This window comes from Chiloscyllium punctatum, chromosome 49 (genome assembly GCF_047496795.1).
Source record: "Chiloscyllium punctatum isolate Juve2018m chromosome 49, sChiPun1.3, whole genome shotgun sequence".
NCBI lineage: Eukaryota > Metazoa > Chordata > Chondrichthyes > Orectolobiformes > Hemiscylliidae > Chiloscyllium > Chiloscyllium punctatum.
The window spans coordinates 24,666,722-24,682,856 of NC_092787.1; the positions used below are offsets into that span (position 1 = coordinate 24,666,722).

The 16,135-nt window shown below is 41.4% G+C and overlaps 1 protein-coding gene across 5 annotated transcripts in view; it reads left to right on the top strand.

Annotated features, from left to right (window-relative positions):
• col27a1b (collagen, type XXVII, alpha 1b) overlaps positions 1 to 16,135 on the top strand; it is a 653,616-nt gene that overhangs the window by 354,025 nt on the left and 283,456 nt on the right. For all 5 annotated transcript variants that reach the window (XR_011956099.1, XM_072565909.1, XM_072565908.1 and 2 more), the window contains 2 exons: positions 8,447 to 8,500; positions 13,613 to 13,657. Coding sequence is in view for 4 of the 5 variants with exons in the window: in XM_072565909.1 (XP_072422010.1) it covers positions 8,447 to 8,500; positions 13,613 to 13,657 (99 nt within the window). In the remaining variant the exon portion in view is untranslated. The remainder of the gene's footprint in view (positions 1 to 8,446; positions 8,501 to 13,612; positions 13,658 to 16,135) is intronic.

Genomic DNA, 16,135 nt, shown 5'->3' on the forward strand with positions numbered 1-16,135 from the left:
AGCCTGGTGAACCTTCGCTGCACTCCCTTGAGAGCAAGAGCATCCTTCCTCAGAAAAGGAGACCAAAACTGCACACAATATTCTAGGTGATGAACCACTTCACCTGACGAAGGAGCAGCACTCTGAAAGTTGCGATTTCAAAGAAACCTGTTGGACGATAACCTGGTGTCGTGTGACTTCTGGCACTGTTTAAACTGTGAGATGGTATCGCCCTGTACTGCAGAAGGATGCAAGCCATGTGTAGAACACACATGCTCTAGCATAGCAGCTGGACACATACTGTTGTGACCAGCAACGCTGGTGAGTTTAACTTGAAGCACCCCACATCTCAGGCTTAGTCAAAGAGTGATTGCAGACATCTGGCTTTCATGCGAACCTCAGCCAGATTCAGGAATTGGACTCATGTTAGTTAGATCGCAGTGAGTTGCAAACCAGGCTTCCAGCCCATTGAGCTAACCAGCCGTCCCCCACCCTTGAAATATGCAAACATTTGAATCTACATTGATCAGCATGTACTTCCTACCTTTAACATTGTAACTCTGATAAAGAGTGATTGTAGACATCTAACTAAACAGGTGTTTTGGGTTGTAGTGATTGGAACCAGGTGGATCTGACTGACCATGAGATCCTTGATTGGGGATTGTTAACCTGGGCCAATTAGGGAGCCCTTCACCAATTTCCTCATTTCCCCTCCCCCCACCTTACCCCAGTTCCAACCTGCCAGCTCAGCACCATCCTCATGACCTGTCCTACCTCCCAATCTTCCTTACCACCTATCCGTTCCACCCTCCTCTTCAACCTTCATCACCACCTTTATCCACCTATTGTACTATAAGCTACCTTCTCCCCAGCCCCATGCCCTCCCATTTACCTCTCCAACCTGGAGGCTCCCTGCCTCATTCCTGATGAAGGGCTTTTGCCCGAAACATCGTTTTTTCTGCTCCTCGGATGCTGCCTGACCTGCTGTGCTTTTCCAGCACCACTCTAATCTTGATTCTGATCTCCAGCAACTGCAGTCCTCACATTCGCCCAATTAGGGAACCCTGGCTGATAAATATAAACAGGGGATTGGACTCTTATGCTGCAGTGATAATATCCCTCCTCTGGGCCAGGAGGCCTCAGTTCAGGTTCCACTTTTTCCTAAGGTTGTAATAACATCTCTGAGCAGGGTGATTAGAAAATATCGAGAAACAAGAGATTCAGCAGGTCTTCTCAGTCTACGGACCGGCTTTGAGCTGGCTGGTCAGAGCCCATGAATTGTGCTCTTGTGAATAGAGGGTGATTTGGTAACAGGATAGCAGCCTCTGCACAGTTATTTCACTCAGTGTGTTGCATTTACTAGGCCGTTTATTTAACAATGCAAGTTGGCTTTAGTGGAACAAAAGTGGGAAAGCTGTACTGCTCTTGCTTCAATATGTGCCGCTTTCTTTATTGAAACCATTGCTCAAAGCTGATGTCATGCAAGTGTTGGGAGGTGATGTTTCTTTCCTGTGTGGGACAACTGAAGAAACTGTTGAAACCACCAAATGCTGGCAAGGTTTGTAGAATGAAACCACTGGACAGCATTCTTTAATTAGACATACAGCACCAGGAAGGTAGCTAACAGAGACCAACAGATTTCTGAGTGGGGACTATCAGATAGAAATCCAGCAGCATGTGGTGTACGGACTTAATCAGAGAGTGAACTTCTGTAAAAGTTGACAAATTTGCTTCAATAAGGATCCAGATCCTGAAATGATTCAAATGGGCAGTGATGCGCTCCATGTAACCTGCACATTTTTAAGATGAGAGGAGAAAAATTTTAAAAGGACACGAGGGGTAATTGTTTTACAGAGAGAGTGGTTGTATGTCACAGAGTCATAGAGATGTCCAGCACAGAAACAGACATTTTGGTCCAACTCGTCCATGCTGACCAGGTATCCTGACATAATCTAGTCCCATTTTCCAGCACTTGTTCCACATCTCTCTAAACCCTTCCTATTCATATACCATTCCAGATACCTTTTAAATGTTGTAATTGTACCAGCCCCCACCATTTCCTCTGGCAGCTTATTCCATTCACGCACCACCCTCTGCATGAAAAAGTTGTTCCTTAGCTCCCTTTTAAATCTTTTCCCTCTCACCTTAAGCCTGTATTGGAAAGGTTTGGAAGGACATGGGCCAGGAGCAGGCAGGTAGGTCTAGTTAGTTTGGGATTATGGTCGGCATAGACTGGTTGAACTGAAGGGTCTGTTTCCGTGTTGTATTACTCTAAGCTGATGGAATAAAGGTCAACATTCTTTTTTTAGAAATTACTGGGATGAATCCAGAGGAAGTTGACCTGCATTTTCACTCCCGACAAAATAAATGAATTCAGGGCACAGCACAGGTTATCTCACACAGTTCAAAGTGCATTTTAATCTGGAACTAAGATACTCTTCATTCATCCATTCTGAAGGTTTCTGAGTTACAATCCATCATTACTGTGTGATTCCCAGGGTGGTGTGGTCATCAGACACTGGCTATAGGCACTCTGCCAGCTTAAGATGATGCACAAAGAATGAACAAGGGGAGGAATTGAGCTGGCTGCAGTTTTAAATACAGTTTGCTGAATAAATCTCAGAGTTACAGGATCAAATAAGGCAAAAAGGAAATATGTTATGGACCAGGCCAGACCCCCTCAAAATATTTCAAGGAAGTAGCCCAGACCCTAACTTTGCTAATTGTTTTAAGCAGGTGTAAAGTGGATATTCCAGGAAAAATGCAGCTGGTCAAACAATTTAGTTTTAACCAAAACAGAATTTATTTACAAGATTACCAAATTAAATATAAATAAAAGAGAACAGAATACCGAATAACTTAACTTGTCCAAAACCCAACACATTATACCAACTTAATGATGCTGTTTCTAATACTTGTAACAATCTCCATAAACACCTCTAGGCACTAAATGTAAAATCAAACACAGGGTCTTATAGGAGAGAGAGATGTCAGCATGAAATACCCACTTCCATGTAGCTGTTTCTTGGATCAGCAACATCAAAACACTACCTGCCTGCTTGCAGTGAATAGCCAAACTGTCAAAAACGAAATCAAAGCAGAGAAAGGCTGAACTGGGAGAACTGGCCACTCCCCTTTCATTATACAAGTGTGTTTCACAAAGACCTGAAAGCCTTTTGCCTGAGGCAATATCTGTTAGCTTTCATCAAACTGGCCATAAAATCCTTCCAAACCAGACCTTTTGGAATTGCTGCTTTTACGACCTCTCTGAAAAAGAAAGCCAAAGACAACATAACCTTGTTAAAAGAGCAGCATCATCACAAATTTAACTGAGACCTTGTTCCAGGGGCACAGAGGCCCAAGTAGCTTCATTTTGTGCTGTAACCATCCAGTAGTTCCATTGCATATTCAAACAAAGAATCCCCGATAGTGTGGGAGCAGGCCATTCGGTCCATCGGGTCCACACCAATCTTTTGAAGGACATCCCACCCAGATGCACCTCCCGACCTTAAAATAAGTTTAGCAAAAATACCTGGGACTTGCTGTTCCTAAAAATCCATTTGCCGATGGGTGGCTCACCCCTTTTTCCGTGAGATTTGTTCATCAAACACTCATTTACATTCTTTTCAGAAGTGCATTAACAGAATTTGGCTGAACGATCTCACACAACACGACTTGTTCTTTGATTTTCTTATGCAACAAATAATCAGATCTGTGTGCTTTTTTAACTAATTGGAAAATGGTACTGTAAGCATTAAGAATGTCGCTCCTGTTTTAAATCTAATGCTACTGGAACTCAGAGCTTATAATTTTTTCACTGATTTTGAAATGTTATATCAATCTTGTCACTCCTACTTAATTCCCTTCATGCTCCGGGGCAGAATATTAATAGAACAAGGGGTAATTATCTGATTTTCCTTTAACTATCTCCAGGTGGTTCTTTTTAAAACACTTCAAAAATGTAATTTTAGTCAGTTCTATGCACTCATGTGCATAATTGCATTTTTAGACCTGAATAAATAAGCAGAAGTACACAGAACAATTTTTTTTACTCACGGATTAATAAAATTCCAGCAATTTATTTCTAGTACCTTCGATCCCATGAGCTCACGCTGTGCACCAGGCTTTCTGGTGGACTGATTCAAGTATTAGCTTAATCAAGGAAAGGTTTTCTCCTCAAATAGTCACTCAAATGACAAACAAAATCCACAACTATTCTCTTTCTGAGTTCTTGTACTGAGGGATTTATCTCTTACCCAAGGGTAGAGTAAATCCCATCCGTGGGATTGATGAGGAGCCATACTGGTTGAGTTGGCCCTGATGAGGTATGTGCCCCTTTCTTGGAACCAAAGAATCCCTACAGTGCAGAAAGATGCCATTCAGCCCATTGAGTCTGCACGAACCCTCCAAAGGGCATCACTCTGTAGTCCCCTAACTCTACATTTTCAACTATGGCTAACCCATCTAGCCTGCACATTCCTGGACGCTATTGGGGAATTTAGTATGGCCAATCCACACCGACCTGCACATCTTTGCACTGTGCGAGGAAACTGGAGGTCCTGGAGGAAAACCACACCGACAGAGTGGTTCAAATGTGGAATGAACTTCCTATGGAAGTGGTGGATGTGGACACAATTGTAATGTTTAAAGGACATTTGGATAAGTTCATGAATAGGAAAGGTTTGGAAGGATATCGGCCCAGAGCAGGCAGCTGGGACTAGTTTGGTTTGAGATTATGGTCAGCATGGAGTAGTTGGACTGAGGGTCTGTTTCCGTGCTGTGTCTCTCATGACTGTTTGACTGTATGTCTATGAACTGTACTCAGATAGATAAAGGGTTATTTGCAGTCAACAGTGCGGAGCAGACATCAGGGGGGCGGATACTGGTGAAATGGTGAGATACACACCATTAATGCAGAGAGATGTGGAGTGATGCATTTTGGAAGGAGCAATGAGGAGGAAAGATATAAATGCCAACTATAAACCAGTGAGCCTGACCTCAGTGGTGGGCAGTTTGTTGGAGGAAATCCTGAGGGTCAGGATGTACATGTATTTGGAAAGGCATGGACTGATTAGGGATATTCAGCATGGCTTTGTGCATGGGAAGTCATGTCTCACAAACTTGACTGAGATTTTTGAAGAAGTAACAAAGAGGATTGATGAGGGCAGAGCAGTAGACATGATCTACATGGACTTCAGTAAGGCGTTCGACAAGGTTCCTCATGGGACACTGGTTAGCAAGGTTAGATCTCATGGAATACAGGGAGAACTAGCCATTTGGATGCAGAACTGGCTCAAAGGTAGAAGACAGAGGGTGGTGGTGGAGGATTGTTTTTCAGACTGGAGGCCTGTAACCAGTGGAGTGCCACAAGGTTTGGTGCCGGGTTCACTACTTTTCGTCATTTATATAAATGATTTGGATGTGAGCATAACAGGTATAGTTAGTAAGTTTGCAGATGACACCAAAATTGGAGGTGTAGTGGTCCGCAAAGAAGGTTACCTCAGATTACAATAGCATCTTGATCAGATGGGCCAATGGGCTGAAAAGTGGCAGATGGAGTTTAATTCAGATAAATGCGAGGTGCTGTATTTTGCGAAAGCAAATCTTAGCAGGACTTCTACACTTAATGGTAAGGTCCCATGGAGTGTTGCTGAACAAAGAGACCTTGGAATGCAGGTTCATAGCTGCTTGAAAATGGATTTGCAGGTAGATAGGATAGTGAAGAAGGCCTTTGTTATTCTTTCCTTCATTGGTCAGAGTATTGAGTACAGGAGTTGGGAGGTTATGTTGTGGCTGTACAGGACATTGGTTAGGCCACTATTGGAATATTGCGTGCAATTCTGGTCTTCTTCCTATCAGAAGGATGTTGTGAAACTTGAAAGGGTTCAGAAAAGATTTACAAGGATATTGTTAGGGTTGAAGGGTTTGAGCTATAAGGAGAGGTTGAATAGGCTGGGGCTGTTTTCCCTGGAGTATCGGAGGCTGATGGGTGACCTTATAGAGGTTAATAAAATCCTGAGGGGCATGGAGAGGATAAACAGACAAAGTCTTTTCCCTGAGGTGGGGAAGTCCAAAACTAGAGGTTTAGGGTGAGAGGGGAAAGATATAGAAGAGACCTAAGGGGCAACTTTTTCACACAGAGGGTGGTACGTGTATGGAATGAGCTGCCAGAGGAAGTGGTGGAGGCTGATACAATTGCAACATTTAAAAGGCATCTGGATGAGTGTATGAACAGGAAGGGTTTAGAGGGATATGGGCTAGGATCGGGATTGGGTTGGGATATCTGAGCGGCATGGACAAGTTGGACCGACGAGTCTGTTTCCGTTCTGTACACCTCTATGGCTCTAAATGAAACCGCACAGTTCCGGGGGAATGGGTGAAGTAAAAGAGAGATCGGAAATCCAAACTGTTGAAATCATCAGGGTAAACTGATAAAGTCACAGGAAATGAAAGGAAACGAAGGGTCTGACATAGAGATCACAGCAACACTTCATAAGACCTTTCATCTCAGTGTGATTAATATGCCCGATTATGGATATTATAAAACTCACGTTGGCCTCACAGTGGGAACAAGTGGAGATGCACGAGATTGGAACCAAAGTTAGGGTCTCAAGGTACGTGGAGAGATGAGAAAAGCCATACTTATTCTTTCTTGAGAATACAACATTACAGGGAGGTTTGATCATTGTGTTCACAGTGATCAGGAGCTTTGACAGAATAGATTCATCAGGAATTGGTTCTCTGGTGGAACAGGTAATAACCAAAGACCATAAAGTCAAAATGTTTCATGAGAGTGGGGAATGTTTTTACGCCATCGGTTCTGTTTTAGAATGTATCGCTGTACATAAAATGGCAGAGGAAGCAGACTAAATATAACTATCAAAAGAAAATTACGTAATACTCGAAAAAGAGAACTTTGTACTGGCTGTGAGGAAAAGAACAGGAGTGTGGGACCAATTGACTAGCTCTGTCTCAGATCTGTCAGACTGAATGGCCTTCTTTTGTGATTAATCAATCTGAAATCAATATAAAGCAGAAGGGCTCCAGTTATCAAGGTATGGACCATGAGGCAAAAGAAGCAGTGAACTACAGGATAGAGTGGGACAAGTACATCATTCACATGCAGAACGCAGGGGCATCAAAGAATAAATATTTGAACCTGCTGCAAGATCTGATGGCAAATAAATATTGTTGGTTTTGTAAGTAATTCCTTGCAGATTGAATGTTAAAAGTACTTACAAAGGCAGGATCTCATTGAAATTAAGTCAGAAGTCACATGACACCAGGTTATAATCCAACAAGTTTATTTAAAATCACAAGTTTTCAGAACGCTGTCACATCATCAAAGGAGCTGGTATTATGTGACTTCTGACTTTGTCCACCCCAGTCCAACCCCGGCACCTCCATTAAATTAACATCTTGGTGTTTCGGTCCCCAAATTGATCCATGTAGCGACAACATGTTAGGTATTTGTGTGTAATTAAACAAACATTTAGTGTATTATCGCCATTCAACCATAAGTCAGTAACATTTCTCATTGTCTATGTGTGTTGTGTACTTATAAACACCTTTAGCACATATTAATGAATGTGTTTATGACAATGTCATTCCTTTCATATTTTAATTCAAAATTATAGTCTAGTGCAATGAAGGGAAGTTAGCAGTTGGTAGGTATTGGGCTGGAATCTCCCTCTGGGGATGACCAACAGAAGTTGGGCCTACTCCAGGTCCTAAATCCAGTCCCAGGGCAAACAGTTACCCACTACCTTGGAGTGGCCAGAGGGCGAGGTCTCTGTTCAATTACGAAGTGGGTACACTGGAAAAGAAGGGATGGGGGCCACGGTTTGCAATCATATGTTTTTCAGTCCAAATGTAGCAGTAGACAACACTTTCTCCTTTTGACATATCTGTTTCTTCCTCTTGTAGCTGATTAGATTGAGATTTAGTTTTTATTGTCATGTGTACTCAAGTACGGGATACAGGAGTACAGTGAAATGTTCACAGAAACAGGGGAATAAAGAAATAAGTTAAGAAGATAGGCAACAATCTTCTTAGCATAAAAATAGATTCTCAACTTTGTCAAAAAAATTAATGTTTGCCTTGCCGGACACTCCAGCAACCTGGTAGTATCAGTGAACTGTGTTCACACTTATATTTCAGCAATTAGTAATCAATTAATTCCTACTTGATTCATTGTTTCACCATATAGAAAAACATTCTTCAGTTGAGTGAAACATTTACCCTTTGAGCAAGAGATTACGTAATGATGTTTGGCATTGCAGCCGCTCATATTATGTACCTGAGCTGGGGACGTTAATGCCATGCATTGCTTAGGACATATGGGAATTCCATCGTCTGATGGAGCTGAAGACCAGTTGAGATAGAATGATTTGTTTCACATTTGACCAGTTTGTTTCAATCTTGTAAATGGTCACAGATTTGAATTGACTCTTTTTGTTCTCGGCAGGGGGATATGGGGCGTCTTGGGAAGATGGGCTTGCCTGGACAACGAGGACCGAAGGTGAGGTGGATTATTCCAACTCTTCATTTGTCAGTGTAACCTAATGCTGAGTGATCACTATTCTGTTATATTCTGTTTCGAGGCAATGGCTGAAATTTCTTCAAGGATTAATCTCACCAAAGAAAGCTCCCATTTATTCATTAAACCCGTTGATCCAACATAATGGGTTCATAACTCGAATCAGACAACATTTTCTTTTCGATTTCCGTAAAAGGAAGGGAGGTAGATCACACACAACCAACCCATGCATGTGAAACCCAAAATAAAATGTTAACTGTTGGAAATGATACTGTGATTGGGCAGCATTTGCTGAACAATTTGGAGTGCTTATGTAGCTGGATGAACAATTTATTTAATTTAATCAGTTGGACTTAGAAATGACTCATTTGCACTTGCTAGCAAAGACGTGCAGGAACTGTTCTCTGCAAACAAAAGGAATATGTTCAAGCCTGGTTCAAATGATCCAGCAACTCGGGAAGCCTATAGTTCCCTAATGTTTCTGTTATGGTAAGACCTTGGCCAATCAGAATTGTCTGTTGATCAATCAACATCTCTTTCTCCCGTACCATAAATTGTTGTGATTGTTTGAAATTTGGCATTCTTTCATTTTGTCTGATGAGTGTACGATGGAAAGCTTTGTCAACACATCTGTCTTTTCAGCAAATGAATAAGTTAAAGTTGCTAGACATAATGCAAATTGACTCTCTGACAATCATTAATAATAATGAGTCTTTCAATGCAAATATTGCTAGTACATTAGAAGATTTAAAACTTTCATTATGTTACTGCACTAACCACTTGTATTTAAATCATAGCCGTAATATAAGAAAATGTTCTCAGATGCTTCACAGGAATATGGCAAAGTAAAGTTAGGTAGGGAGATAATAGGACAGGCAGCCAGAACCTTAGAAATAGAGGCAGACGTTTGGCGGTGTCTTAAAGAAAGATGGAAGTAGACGTGAAGAAGGAGAGAGGTTTAGGGAGTGAACTGCAGATCTTCAGGAGACTAGAGTTAGATGAGCACAGATATCCTGGAGGATTGTAGGACCAGTAAGGTAAAGTGAGCCAGGAAAGATCTCTTCTCCCTCTCAGAGGGTTGTGAATCTTTAGGACTCATGTCCACAGAGAGCAGTGGGGGCAGAGTCCTTGTATATATTTAAGATGTGGAGGTGCCAGTGTTGGACTGGGGTGAACAAGGTCAGAAGTCACACGATACCAGGTTATAGTCCAACAGCTTTAGAACTTCACCTGACGAAGGGGGAGTGCTCCACAAGCTTGTGATTTCAAATAAACCTGTTGGACTGTCACTTGGTGTCATGTGACTTTGACCATGTATATTGAAGGCAGAGACAGATAAATTCTTGATCAGGAGGGGAATCAAGGGAAAGGGCAGGGAAGTGGATGTGAGGAATGATGGATCAGCCCAACTAGGTGATGAACAATCTAGTCCTGTTCCTATTTTCTGTGGTCTTGTGGTAATAGTTGCTGTAGTTTGCCCACACTGGGAACTTTGCAGATGTTGGTCTTGTGCAATTTCTTTAAAGTCAATGTTTTAATAAATGACAGAGTAAACACATGGAGCATGATTTATACAGATATCAGTTGCGCAATATGAAAGCTAAAAATGTGTATTCAGTGCATAAAGTGTGTTTGATTTCCACTATAACAGAGTTTGTGATATGAATGAAAAATGCATTGGATTATCTGAATAACTAACAAGAAAATACAAATGTAACATAACTGAAATTTGGAAAAAAGAGTAGCAAATTCATGTCCAAAATTGGATATTTTACCATGGGTTTGATTCTTTTCTGATATAGTAGAGCAAATACGCATCTGAAAGCACATTGTTCATCAGCAATGTATCAATCAATATATACTGCAATTGCTGTTCACAACTGAAAATGGACTCTATGTGATTTAATACAAACATCAAATTGTCTTTTCTTGGATGTAATAGTACAGCCATTCATGTAGACTTAAAATTGTGAAGTACTTTTGATGTACACCGCAGCTAAAAGTAAGCACTATTTCCTCCGCAAACATCCACACTACTGACCGCTTTGAATAAACATACCACAGTTCGTTGTGTGGAAGTGTTTGTCTTAGTTTTTTACAGCCAAGTGTCATGTATAAATAGAAGCTTGTAGTCATGTCAGAAAGTCTCCAAATCACACTCTTAAGAAATTCTGAGTTTCTGCTCCAATTATATCAATAAAGTTATGGATGGGAGTGTAAACTGATTCTATATTTCACTCCCCTCCTATTAAGGCTCAACAAACTTTCTTTGTGAGCTATACAAAAACCATGAGAATAGAGATACAAAATGCTGCTCAGATGCTTGATGTATGGGATGCAGTTTCAGCAAATCCTGATGGAACTATGCGTAACACAAACAAAAATTGCTAGAAAATGCTCAGGAGGTCTGGCAGCATCTGTGAAGAGAAACAGAGACAGAGTTAATGTTTCGGATTGATTGCACTTCCTCAGAACTAAGTTAAAATCACACAACACCAGGTTATAGTCCAACAGGTTTATTTGGAAGCACTAGTTTTTGGAGCGCTGCTCGCACTAGTTTTTGGAGCGCTGCTCCTTCATCAGGTAGCTAGTTGGGCAGGATCATAGGACACAGAATTTATAGCACAAGATCATCGTGTCATGCAACTGAAACGATATAATGAACAAACCTAGAAGATATAACAGCAATCTAGGTTTGTTCAATATATCATATCAGTTGTATGACACTATGAAATTGTGCTATAAATTCTGTGTCCTATGATCCTGTCCAACTAGCTACCTGATGACGAAGCAGTGCGCCAAAAGCTAGTGCTTCTAAATCAACCTTTTGGACTGTAACCTGGTGTTGTGTGATTTTTAACTTTGTCCGCCCCAGTCCAACACCAGCACCTCCTCACCATTCCTCAGGACTGATTATCTTACAACGGTAACTTTCTCAGCACCAATGGGCAGAGAAACATTCTGATGAAACGTTAATTCTGTCTCTCTCCTCTCAGATATTGCCAGACCCACTGAGCATTTCCAGCATTTCCTTTTGTTTTAATTTCAGATTTTTAGCTATCACAGCTCTCTGTCTGTCTTAAAATAAAAAATAATGATCTATCCTATTGGAATGTAACTCCGAAAACCTTCACTGAATGAGTGACTCATTATCTCCTCCCATTTTACTGTGGGCAGTCACAGTGCTGGTTAGTCACCCTTTCCCTGTTGTCCCCAGTCAGCCACCCATTCATCTTCCAACCCAGCTCTGTTTAAATCTCTCATGTCTGCCTTCAGGCTGTTCTCTTCTCCTTCTCCCATTTCCATCTCTCACCATACTATTTTTCCTCTCTGTCCGTCTGTCTTTCCCTCTCTCTGTCTTGAGTCCTGCATGTTTCATTTGCTTCAGGGCTGTTTTCTTTGATACTCCCACAGTCTTCATTGGCCTCCAGCCGTGCCAGTTCATGACTTTGTCTTTCTCTTCATACATCCATCTCATTGTCCACATCCCATGAGTGACCTGTCACTATTCCTCTGTTCTTGAAATTGCCCAGGTTTCTGCACTGCATGGTGAGCCTGGCTTGTAGATTATTCAGTTTCAGCAAGATATCGCAGTTACTCCAAACAGAATAAAATCATTGTTTAATTTCTATTTCGTTGCTTCACTGCTCTTTCACCATTGATCCAAGTACAGTCTGTTCTGCTGTAATGTGTATTTGTTCAACACGAATTGGCTTTAATGCAATTGAAGAATTTAGACCGTAATTTGTAGGGCACAAACTTTCCTTACCTGCATTGGCTATAATGCGATTCTGGCCCCATTAGTTTAAATGCTACTGCTATTGCTCGATTTTCTTATAGCATGAGATCACATGAGAACAGAACGATCGTGTTATATCAGAACCTATTGTACTTGAAACTGCGCACTTTCTCCGAGTCTTCGTCTTTATATCTTCACTCTGATCCTTTTCTCTAGGTTCAACCATAAGCAGGATCTTTGATATAATACTGATCCTCAAACGTTTGGCTCCCAGCCTGTTGTTCCAGTTCACCAGAAAGCCCGTCATGTTCTCTTCATTCCACCGCATAAATCGTGTACATTTACAAATGTCGGTACAGTGAGTGACATTGGGGGTTGAGCTTCAATGAGCATCTATCCAACAGGAGGTCCATCTGAATAAAAACAGTTTAACCTTGTTTCTCTGTATTTCTGAATATCATCCACTTAAGAGATCAAAGTTGGGACTCCTGAAGTGAGTAACTCGCTTCCTGACTCCCCACAGGCTGTCCACAATCTACAAAGCACAAGCTGAGAGTGTGATGAGATCTTCCCCATTGACCTTGATGTGTGCAGCTCCCAACAGCACTCAAGACACTCGACACCATCCAGAAGAAAAGAGGTCACCCACCATTCACCTCCTCCCTAGTAGCAGCAGTGTGTACCAACTACAAGATGCATTGCAGCAGCAAAGACAGCACCTTTCACACACACACCGTCTACCACCCAAAAGGACAGGGACAGCAGATGAAGGGGGGATATCAACACTTGCAGGTTCTCTTCAAAACCACAGGCCATCTTCACTTGGGACCAGATCATTCATTGTCATTGGATCAACATAATTGAGCTCTCTCCTTAATAGCACTGTGGGTACGCTCACACCTCAAGGTTCGCAGCTATTCAAGAAGGCAGCTCATCCTCACCTTCTGCAGGGTAACCAGGGACAGGCAATAAATGCTGGCCCAGCCAGCCATACCCACATCCTGAGAATAAATGCAAACACAAACTAGGATAGGCCACGAGGAAATTTGACCTTTTTTTATATTTTACATTTGGTCAGTTCTGCTATAACGTGGTAGTTCTGTTCTCGTGCAATGACAGCATCACGTAATAGCAGCACCACATAAACTAATGGGGCCAGAATTGCTTATTAGCCAATACACGCTTTAAAACTTTGCGTTTTAGATCAGTGTCCCCATCAGTCATGTTATAATGAATTTGTGTCAGTGAAACGTGCATTATAGCAGAATGATCTGTATTTGTAATATCTTCAGGAACCTGGCGGTTTCTGTCTGTAACATGTTCATGTTAATGAATCTGACTGTCTGTTTTCCTAGGGGCTGATTGGAAACCGCGGAGAACCAGGACTGAAAGGTGATAAGGTGATCTGAATACCTCCTTATTGCACTGTGATGTGATGTTCATACTTCCTTACAGCACTTGAGTTTAATATTCTCCTATTGCACTGCGATATAATACTAAGATTTGCATTGCACTACTTCTAATATTGTCTGGCTTGATATTCACTTCCTGCACTGAATTATTCTAATGCTTCATTATGGCAGAGCATATTGCACTCCGTTAAAAATAGTTCCTCTGACCACTTTGGCTAATATTAATTCTTTCTCAAGCATGGTGTTCAATCGATCTTCACTATCTGTTGTTAACTATATGTTAATTACTCTGCTATGAGACACAAGGCCATTTTTAATAAAGTGCCGAGGATACATATAAAGAGAGACTGTTAGATCTCTAATTGGTAGCTAACGAGCAACCATACCGATGCTGCAATCTGTGAATAAGTCTGTTATTAAGAATTAGCATCTGTTTTCATTGGGAACATAGGAACAAGACAGGCCTTTCAGTCCATTGAACCTGTTTCACCATATAATAAGATTTTGGCTGATTGAACCCTCCAAGGCCTTTTTCCAAAACTATCCCCCTTACCTCCTTCCTCCACCAACTGGTTTCAAATGGGAACTGTGATTTCCCTTTAATACTTCGAAGCACTCAGTTACAAAAGAATATTCAATGCTGCTTTGTTGTACTGTGCAGTTTAATATTTGGCAGCATGAATTAACTCTCCATATAGCACATGATTAAAATTTTCATCCAATCTTATTGTTCCCATTTGTGTTCCTCTTGTCACAGAACACCCCTGTCCAAGGAGCCAGAAAAGCAATTTGCTGATCCCACTCTTTTCTCTCATTCACAGTGTGTCTGTGTGTGTCTGTGTATGTGTCTGCATGTGTCAGTGTGTGTGTCTATATGTATGTCTGTCTGTCTGTCTGTCTGTTTATGTGTGTATCTGTGTGTGTCTGTATATGTATTTATGTATCTGTGTATGCCTGTTTATCTGTCTCTGTGAGTGTGTGTGTCTGTGCATGTTCCTGTTTGTGTGTGTCTGCATATGTGTGTGTCTGTATATGTATTTATGTATCTGTGTGTGCCTGTTTATCTGTCTCTGTGAGTGTGTGTTTGTGCATGTTCCTGTTTGTGCGTTTGTGTGTGTGTGTCTGTATGTGTACCTCTCTGTACATGTGTGTCTTTGTGAATGTATATGTGTGTCTGTCTGTGTTAGTGTGTCTGTGTCTGTGTGTGTGCCTGTTTGTGTCTGTCTCTATGAGTATGAGTGTGTGTGTCTGTATATGTTTATTTGTATATGTCTCTGAAGGTGAGTGTGTGTATGTGCCTGTTTGCAGGTCTGTGTGTGTATCTCTGTTCTGTGTGTGTGTCTGTCTCTGAATGTGAGTGGGTGTCTCTGTGAGTATGTGTGTGCGCGTGTGTTTGTGTGTGTGTGTGTGAGAGAGAGAGTAGGGGGATTATTGCACTGAGAGCCATGTGTTATCCCATTGGTGCATTGCCTAGTTACAACAGCCATGTGAGGCTGTAAAATGGGGGATGGGATCGTGCTGCTACCACTGGTCTATGACTCATCAGCTGGATCATATGGAAGGATTTTGTTGCAGTGGGAACATATTGACTGTGTTACAGAATTCCGTACAGTAAAGAGGGGGTGGGGGTGCTTTGGATGATGCAGTGACCTTCTCTCTGCCTTGCCACACTGTAAATACGCTCCCTGCAGCCTGCCACGTGGTCAGGGCAGCTGGCCTCCATAACTTGCCCAGCACTCAATAACTCTGTACTGAGTGGTGATTTCAAGTGAGTTATTCGTTTTCGAACAGTCTTTTCCCTTTCTCTATTTGGTGAAGTACTCAGCCCCTACTCATCTCTGGCCACTTCAGGGAACTCAGTCTGTAGGGAATAAGAAGGAAAAAGTCACAAACTACCACTCTTTGCTCAACCATCAATGAGTTATTCCAGCCTTGCAACTGGTTGGTACTAATACCAAGCCTGATTCTGCACACAGTTTGCATATACATGCCATTATATCACTAAGTTAGCAAGACTAAGCTTGGCTCGTCCTTATAATTGTTCCTCTCTACACTTATTCTATTTCTTGCTTCTTTAATGTGGTAGTTGATTGTGCTTTATATGATATTCCTTTTCCAAGGTAAGCATGTCTCTTTATATTAATATCTTCTTGGGTAAAGGAATTAGTGCTGCTATTTTTATTTAATGAATCGATGTTGCAGTAGTTACCATGAGACTGTGCATAAAAATCACCACATTTTATGTTAAATCATTGCAGCACAATGAACAATGTAATTAAGGTTGCATATTTCAAGATTATGCAACAGTACAGCTGTTCAGGAAATATTTTTCACACATTCTTCTGAAAGATCATTTACAGTCTTCTGTTGTAAACAGGTCTTTTATAAATACTTTGTGTTCTGCAAACATTTTGCTTTTGTACTTTTGCAAAATGCAACATAACTCTCATAGCAATCTTGTTCACA